The sequence below is a fragment of the Gracilinanus agilis genome, chromosome 2, assembly GCF_016433145.1.
Source record: "Gracilinanus agilis isolate LMUSP501 chromosome 2, AgileGrace, whole genome shotgun sequence".
NCBI lineage: Eukaryota > Metazoa > Chordata > Mammalia > Didelphimorphia > Didelphidae > Gracilinanus > Gracilinanus agilis.
This window is the reverse complement of record NC_058131.1, coordinates 283997922-284006982: the sequence shown is the minus strand read 5'-3', so window position 1 is coordinate 284006982 and position 9061 is coordinate 283997922. Positions and strand designations below refer to the sequence as shown.

The following is a 9061-nucleotide window of genomic DNA, read 5'->3' as shown; positions in this document are numbered from 1 at the left end:
ACTATGCCACCTAGGGGCCTAATGAGGAAAGTGTCCAAAAGACTCTTCATCCTTTTATCCAAGCATCGAGGAGCTGAATTTGTATTTCTCCGGCACTCCCTCCCCCCTGACCTTTCCTCTTTCTGGGTTGCAGTTTCCTAGCCTGAAAAGTGAGGGAGATGGGAAGCACGGTGCAATGGAAAACTGAACTGGATTTAGAAATGAAAGAGTCTGTAAGGAGCAGAAGTAGTATTCAAACCGCTAGATTTAGAGCCGAAAGTAACGAACCTTTAGAGATTCCCCCGTCCAGTCCCCTCATGCCCCCTCCCTAGCTCCCCTCCTCGGTTTTAAGCGACTTGGCCTAGGTATAAGAACTAGGACTAGAGTCCTCTAACTCCAAATCCAGCATTTCCTCCCGCCCTCTGCCCGCTACACACAACGACCAATATCTAGCGATGGTGGTGGCTAAAGTGAACAGAGGTAAATAGAAACCTTTCTTTGTGAACCGGAGAAGGGGCCTCCTCCGGGTCTGGGATCCTGGCTTTGCCAAGGATTTGCAGTGAGTCCTTTGGCAAGTCACTTCTTTTCTAAGCCCCAGGTTAAATAACCATTCATTCATTCATTTTCTTTCTTTCTTCCTTTTCCTTCCTTTCTTTATTCAACTAACGTTTTATCAGGCGCCTACTGAAGGCAGCAGACTCCTTTAGCGGAAGGCTCAGGCCGGAGCTAGGTCGGACCTTCGGGGTCTCGTGTGTTCCTCGGTGGGCTGCAGGGGAGCCACATCAAAGCGGCAGTTTGGACCGGAGAAGGGGTCAAGGTTACGAATCTCCTCAGGGCGCCGGACAAAGGATGTACACCAGGTAGAAGGAAACGGACCCTAGGGGAGCTGGCTCCGCCCCTGAGGGAAGAAGGTGGGTGGGTGAAGCCCGGAGGGCGGGGTCCATGCGGGCCAGAAGCGGACTGCAGGGAAGGAGTACCAGTGTCCGCGGGCTGCTTGGGGCAGGGTGGGGCGGGCGGACGGAACAGCAGCGCAAGGGTTGCGCTTCCGGCCGGAGGCTTTTTTTCTGCGCTCCGTGGCATCCACTGGGGCCAGTGGGAGGGGGGCAAATCCGGAAGTCAACAACATGTCGACTCGGCACCAGAGCCGGTGAGCGGGTGCAGGGGGCCCTAGGGGCGGGGGGCAGGGGGTTGTCGAACTGGATACATTGTAGGGGGCCGAGACTGTTGTCCTGCTGTCGCTTCCTCCTTCATCCCATAATGCGCCCCGCGGCGCGGTTGGAATCAAGGGACCCTCTCCCAGTCACTCCTTTGTGTCCACCTCCTAAGTCCTGCACTCTGTTCCCACTCCCCTGCCCTAGCTTCTGCTCCCTCAAACTCTACCTTCTTTCCCAGGTCCCACTGTTTTCCTTCATCTTCCCTGTCCCTCTCCAGCCCCCTCCCAATTCCCTCCCTTCCCTGTCAACTCTTTTCCCCCTTTCTTCCCATTCCGCCTTCCTCCAGATGTCCCTCTTATTGTCTTCTTTCTTTTTCTTCCTCTCCATGCCCTCCAACCCAACTCATTTTACTTCCATTTCTCTTCCTTCTTCCCCTATCTTTCCCCTGTAGCCTCCTCCTGCTAGTCTCCTTTGATTCCCCATCACCTCTTATTCACCCTCTGATATTTCAGAACTTGAGAGATTCCAAAGTCATGATCCTAGATCTTTTGAGAAAGAAACCCATATGTCCTGGTTCCCAGCCTCACCTTCAGAAATGAAAAATGCCTCAAATTTGTTGGCTTTTCCTGTTTTGTTCTATGGTACAGCCTAGGTTGCAAGAATAAATTTGAGTGAATTATGGGTACAAGTGGGCATATTTTAGGGGAAGCATTATAATGCAGTGGAAAGAGCACAGGCCTGGGAATCAGGGTGTCCCTTTCCGAATGTCTCTTTTAACCAGGGTGTCCCTCTCCTAATTCTCTTTTAACCAAACAGCTGTGTAAGTTACATTGGACAAAATAATTTCCCCTTTCTGGACATTAGTTTCCTTTTGTGTATAATGAAGGGGTTGGAAAAGATCTCAAAAATCCTCAGCTCTGAGATTCTTTTATTTTGGATTAACTTAATGGAGAGTAATGGCTTTTAAAAATGTTAGTATAGCTAATAAGTTAGCTGCCAAAAGTTTCCTTGAGAAAACAGCTCTGTAGCAGGTGACTGCCTGCAAATGTCAAGAGAACGAGATCTGGAATGAAGTCTGAAGACTAATGGGGTCTTTTGAACTTGGTGTTTTCTTTTAGAATTGCAGATTTTCAGGATGTCCTGAGGGAGCCCAAGATTGCCCTGGGGAAGCTGCGAGAACTTAGTTTCAGTGGTAAGGCAATTTTATGTTCATGGGAACTCCTTAGGAATAGAGAGGCAGGAACAAATTTGGTCTAGTCTAGGACAGTTCTAGAAATAGCCCCTAGAACTATTTGCAGCGGAGTAGCCAATAACTGTGATGACTTTGAGCTTTTAAACCCATACCCTAGTTTGATGACAGAAGAGTTAAAGGGCCCTTCCTGGATCTTTTCTTTTCTTTTCTTTTCTTTTTTTTTTTTTTAAACCCTTACCTTCTGTCTTGGAGTCAATACTGTGTATTGGCAGAAGAGTGGTAAGGGTAGGCAATGGAGGTCAAGTGACTTGCCCAGGGTCACACAGCTGGGAAGTGTCTGAGGCCAGATTTGAACCTAGGACCTCCCATCTCTAGGCCTGGCTCTCAATCCACTGAGCTACCCAGCTGCCCCCTCTTTTCATCTTTTAATGTCACTGAAGCAGTCAGAGCATTTTCAGCTGGGAGTTGCTCCATCTAGGGGTTATATTGCCCTGGGGAACTTTTTAGGTTTAAAGAAGCCTCTCCTAGCTCTAGGGGCTATTTAGTGAACTTCTTAAATGCCTTAATCTGGTTAGTAGTGGAATCATTTCTACTTTTTCCTCATGCCTTAGGAATGATAAGACTGACCCCCAAACTGAACAAGACCATATTGAACTTTGCTTAGTGGTGAAGTTCCAGCCAGGAAACATATCAATGTTTAACTTGGTTTTAATTGGCATTGTGCACACTCAGAGAAGAGATATCTGTTCTTTGACAGACTTTTTAAAAATATCATTAGTGATATAAATGGTTCTTTTTTATGCCTGAACCCCAAGAAAGTTGTTCTTTTAAAAAATAATGGGGGGGGGCAGCTGGGTAGCTCAGTGGATTGAGAATCAGGCCTAGAGACGGGAGGTCCTAGGTTCAAATGTGGCCTCAGACACTTCCCAGCTGTGTGACCCTGGGCAAGTCACTTGACCCCCTTGCCCACCCTTACCACTCTTCCACCTATGATCCAATACACAGAAGTTAAGGGTTAAAAAAAAAAATAATGGGCAACTAGGTAGTGAAGAAGTAGGTCCCAGGCCTAGAGTCAAGAGTTCAAATCTAGTCTCAGACACCTCCTAGCTGTGTGACCCTGAACAAATCATTTAGTCTCTGTCTGTCTTAGTTTCTTTCTCTTTCTTTCTTTCTTTCTTTCTTTCTTTCTTTCTTTCTTTCTTTCTTTCTTTCTTTCTTTCTTTCTTTCTTTCTTTCTTTCTCTTTAAAGTTTACCTTCTATCTTAGAATCAATACAAAGTATCAGTTTCAAGGCAGAAGAGAGGTAAGGACTAGGCAATTGGGGTAAATGATTTGGCCAGGGTCATACATTTAGGAAATATTTAAGGCCATATTTGAACCCAGGCCCTCTACCAGCTGAGCCACCTAGCTGTCCCTGCCTTAGTTTCTTCAACTATAAAATTGAGATAATAATAGCACGTATCTCCCATGTTTTTGTGAAGATCAACTAAAATAATATGTATGAAGCTCTTAGCATGCTGTCTAGCACATAATAGGTGCTTGATAAATTTCTTTCCTTAATAATAATAGTACAATAGCTCATTTATATAATACTTTAAGGTTTGGCAATGATTTACAAATGTCATCTCATTTCACCTTACAACAGCCCTATGTGATAGGTGCTCTTATTATCCCCATTTACCAGATGAAATAACCAAGTCCCAGAGAGTTAAATGATTTGCAGTGAAACTAGTAACTCCCTGAGTTAGCATTTGAGCCCAGGTCTTCTGACTCTAAGTCTTTTGCTCTATCCTGTAAACCAGTAGTGTCACATTCAAATAGAAATGGAGCCACTAGGCCTTGCAGATATTAATGTTTTAAGTTTTAAAGTAATTTTATTTATTTTGTTCAATATTTCTCCATAACATTTTTTAAATCCTTACCTTCTAAGGGCTAGGCAATAGGGGTTAAGTGACTTGTCCAGGGTCACACAGCTAGGAAGTATCTGAGGCCATATTTAAACCTGGGACCTCCTGTCTCTAGTGCTGGCTCCTAGTCCCCTAAGCTACATAACTGCCCTCTTCATTACATTTTAATCTGGTTCATGCTGCACTTAAGAGTGTTGCAGGCTGCATGTTATTCTATACCTTTGCTCTAAAGTCTGCTTCCTCTCTTTTACCTTTTTATGGTATGCAAAATAAGGCCTCTTCTCTCAAATTAAGTTGAGGTGTTGGGGAATTAATTTAGAATTTAAATTTTATGTGCTGATGCACCCATAAAATGAATATCCTTCAGAATCCAGATAGAGATTTGTTCTCCTGTAAGCTAAAGGCATTGAATCTCCAGGGATTTTAGGGAGAATGCCTTAATTGAGCTATAGGCTCTGATGTTTTGGGTGAATTTTATGCTAAGTCAGAGGATATGTTGACTTTCCCATGAGTCACTTGAAATGTATAAAATGTATTTTGGGGAACAGGTTCTCCCCTAGGAGTTTACAGACAGACATATCCCACTGGAATTCAAAGCCTGTGCTAAGAGGAGAAAATTGAAGATTAGGTTCAGAAGCTTCATTGATCTGTTTATGATGCTGAACAAGAATATCTTTTTTCCCTGAGCACTGTGTTTGATCAAACCTTTCTTTACCACTGGAGTTAATGAGGTCACTGCCTGGCTTTGCTAGGGAAAAGGGAAACACCTTCCTGAAAGCAGAAACTCCTAGGTACTCCTTGTGTATCCCCAAGATCCTATCTTAGTGATCCTTAAGTTAAACCTTTCACATTATGTCTTATCCCATCATTACCACCTTTTTGAGTTTAAACCTAGCCCCCTGTGTGCAGTCAGTGTCCTCAAGGCCCTGGCCCAAATGAGTGACCTCTGCCTGCTGTGTTCTACAGGGATCCCTTGTGAGGGTGGACTGCGCTGTCTTTGCTGGAAGGTGGGTGTTCCTGGGGGCTTGGCTTTAGCTCCCCCTGTGAGTACATGAGCTTCTGCATGGGGTAGCCCTCCTCTATCTCTCTAGTACTGGCTGGGAAAGCTTTTGCTGGAGGTTATTGGTTTTCTATTCCTCTTAGATATTCTCTCCAAGGAGCCCTTGTGGGGGCCTGTTCTCTGCCCTCTTATACCAAAGTTGTTTGTAGAAAGTCATAGAGCAGTGATGGGCAACCTTTTGAGCTTTGTGTGTCAAAATTCGCCAAAAAACTAAGCATAACTTGGGTGGTGTGTCACTTTGAGAAAAAAATAGCATAACTTGGCATGTGGCCCCATACTTCTCTGTATGCGGCCATGTGTCATAGGTTTGCCATCAGGGTCATAGAGTAAAACAGTTCTTTGATACTCACTAGACCAGATGATCCCTTTCAGGCAACCACAAAATAATCTCAATTCTAATTTAACTCTTCTTCTGTCAGAGAACCTTCAAATGCCCTTGAGCCTTAAAAGCTCTCTGCTATGGGATATGGGGAGGTGGCATGCATGGGGTTTAAAAAAGTAATGGATTTGCCTAATATCTCTGGCCTAAGCCAGGAGGAAAACTTGGATTTTCTGTTTTCCAGCTTCCCTGCAGCTCATCAGAGTATCCTCTAAAGAAGGGCTCATGGTAGAGTTTAGAAGAAATAGTAGAAGAGCAAGGACAAGGGATGACTTTGGGGTATGGCAGGAGGAGAAAAGCCTCTGAGTAAAGGATGATCTCATTCCCACATTCTTAAGGATACAGTCTCTGAACTTGTTCCTATGAGAAATCTCCAGAGTTTCTCCTCCAGGGCTGCTGTCAGTACAGAATATCAGAACCTCAATCTTTTCCCTTTGTGCAGATTCTTTTGAACTACCTCCCCTTGGAGAGGGCCTCATGGACCTCCATCTTGGCCAAGCAGAGGTGAGCTTCCAAGGGGAGTGATTTATCCTCAATGCAATTATAGTTTTTTTCCCAGGAGGATTGGGTTGGTCTCAGCTGAAGGAAGCCAGAAACATTCTCTTTATGCTGAATTGTTCAAGAGTCCTGGGCAAGGTGTGTGTGTGCCTGTGTGTGAAGAGAGGGAGCCAGCCTTTTCCTCTGTGCTGCTTACCTATCTCCTCCTTCTCTTGACAGGGAGCTATATTCTCAGTTCCTGAGAGAAATGATCATTCAGCCTGGCATAGCCAAAGCTAACCTGGGTGTGTCTAGAGAGGATGTCACTTTCGAAGACCATGTGAGTGCCAAGGGCCAATTGCTGATTTAATTAAAGAAACTGAAGAGGGGTGGCAGGTGCTTACAGCCAAAAGGGATCCCTTCTTGGTTTTAATATTCCCTTCTGTCTTTCTTTACTCCTCTCACCCCAACCTTTGTGCCTCTTATCTATAGTGTTTAGGAAAGGAGGATAGGAGTGATTTTGCTTCACTCCTTTCCTCCCAATTGCCTCCCTATTCTCAGGGTCAAATATTGCCATTAACTTCCAAAGGTAGTTATTATCCCATTGCCCTTCAAGGACCTTGCTAAATCAGGAGATGCTAATCTCTTGCCCTTCCCTCAAATTTAAAGAAAGGCAAGAGCTAGAATGAAACGACCTGTGTGAGACATCAAGCCAACACACATTTACTGAGCAACTCTGCAAGCCAGCGATTGCTAGTTTGCTGTTGTGAAGGAAATGTAAGCCACACTTTATAGTCTAGTTGAAGCAAACAAGACAAGATATAACTACTTCCTTGCATTGCTAATGAAGAGCTAAATAAGTGCTTAACTATACTTTGAAGGTCAAAGGAGGAAGGGCTCACTATGGGATTAAAAAACTTTACAGAAAAGGTGCTTTTTGAGCTGGACCTTAAAGGAAATTAATCAGAGAAAAGAAAGTGTCCCAAGTGCAAATGCCCATAGTATTTGGAAGACAATGAAAAGGGACAGTGGATAGAGCAGTAGGCCTGGAGTCAGGAGGACCTGGGTTCAAATGTGGCCTCAGATACTTCCTAGCTGTGTGTTTGACCCTGGGCAAGTCACTTAACCCTGATTGCCTAGCCCTTGCTCTTCGGTCTCAGAGTTGTCACTCAGGCAGAAAGTAAGGCTTAAAAAAAAAGTCTTGCTGAAACTGAAAATTTATATAAGAGAGTAATAGTGAGTAGAAAAATAGCCTGTGGTCAAATTGTGGAGGGCCTTGAATGCCAGACTAAGGAATTTTGACTAACTTCCTATCCCATTGGCAGCAGTCATTAAACTCTCTGTTCCATTTGTATAGCTAAGAACATTGGAGGTTATAGTACTGGCCACACATGGGGCTGTAATTTACATGACTAGCTGAAGTTGTTGTCTTTCCCCGCCTTGTTGGTGAGGCATGGTCCCTTTATAGTTCTAAGAAGTGAGCTTAACAAATGTCCTTGATTGTGGATTGTTCTTGTTTGAGATGAGGCTGCTAATCCCACCTCCTCTTTCCATTCAGCCACTCAATCCAAACCCTGACAGTCGGTGGAATACCTACTTCAAGGACAATGAGGTGTTGCTGCAGATAGACAAAGATGTCCGGTGAGTGTGGAGAGAGCCAGGCTAGGGAGGTAGAAGGAGAAGACCAAGCTGAGGAGGCACTTAAACCACTTGGAGCTTTGTGGTCATTTCAGATATTGCTGTTTTCTTCCCGTTTCCCCCCAAAGGCATGTGGTAAGGAGGCCTGAAAAGCAGTTTGTGGCATTATATTCAGGAAGCTGAAACCAGACTATATTGATGATAGAGCTGGACAAGAAGGATCCTGGAGGCTGACTGCCTGTGGTGCTAGCACTTGGCACCCCTGGGTTGGAGGCAGATCCTTCTCACTGGCTCAGTTTCATTCATTTGACAAAAGATTTATTGAACACTTCTGATGTTCCTGTCTTTTTATTCCCTGCTTTAGGAGGCTATGCCCAGACATATCCTTTTTCCAGAGACCTACAGATTACCCCTGCCTCCTCATTCTGGACCCTCAGAATGAATTTGAGACCCTCCGAAAGCGGGTAGAACAGACTACATTGAAATCACAGACAGTGGCAAAAAACCGGAGTGGAGTCACCAATGTGAGAGCCTTCTTGGGAGGGATGGGAACCTCCAGGAAGTCATTCCTTTCTCTAATGTCCTTCTTCCTGTTGCTGTCCATAGGGCAGTAGTCATTCCAGGTTGTCTCTGGTAGTTCACTTTTACTCTTAGTGATTGTTCAGAGCCATTTTAAACACTGAGGAGGGCTATTCATAAAGTAAATTTACAATGTCTTTTTTTTTTTTAAACCCTTACCTTCCATCTTAGAATCAATACTGTGTATTAGTTCCAAGGCAGAAAGGTGTAAGGGCTAGGCAATGAGGGTTAAGTGACTTACCTAGGGTCATGCACCTAGGAAGTGTTTGAGACCAGATTTAAACCCAGGACTTCCTATCTCTAGGTCTGGTTCTCAATCCACTGAGCCACCTAGCTGCTCCCTTCTATATATACATACATATACTTTTTTTCAGATTTCAAATTCATTTATTTATTTTAGGGTATTTTTCCATAGTTGCATGATTCATATTCTTTCCCTCCCCCTCCCATAGCCAATGAGCAATTCAACCGGGCTTTACATGTATCATTGATCAAGACCTATTTCCATATTATTAATATTTGCAATAGAGTGATCATTTAGAGTCTATATCCCCGATCATATCCTCATCAAACTTTGTGATCAAGGAAATGTTTTCCTTCTGTGTTTCTACTCCCACAGTTCTTTCTCTGGGTCCTTCTCTCTCTCTCTCTCTCTCTCTCTCTCTCTCTCTCTATATATATATATATATATATATA

At 44.1% G+C, this 9061-nt stretch overlaps 1 protein-coding gene across 2 annotated transcripts in view; it reads left to right on the top strand.

The window, feature by feature from the left end:
* The first annotated feature begins 1103 nt into the window (after positions 1-1103).
* The window catches only part of TBC1D13 (TBC1 domain family member 13), a 21316-nt gene continuing 13358 nt past the window's right edge, over positions 1104-9061 (top strand). For both annotated transcript variants that reach the window (XM_044664018.1, XM_044664017.1), the window contains exons 1-7: positions 1104-1126; positions 2252-2325; positions 5199-5239; positions 6114-6175; positions 6389-6488; positions 7707-7789; positions 8151-8310. In XM_044664018.1, the coding sequence (XP_044519953.1) occupies positions 1104-1126; positions 2252-2325; positions 5199-5239; positions 6114-6175; positions 6389-6488; positions 7707-7789; positions 8151-8310 (543 nt within the window). The remainder of the gene's footprint in view (positions 1127-2251; positions 2326-5198; positions 5240-6113; positions 6176-6388; positions 6489-7706; positions 7790-8150; positions 8311-9061) is intronic.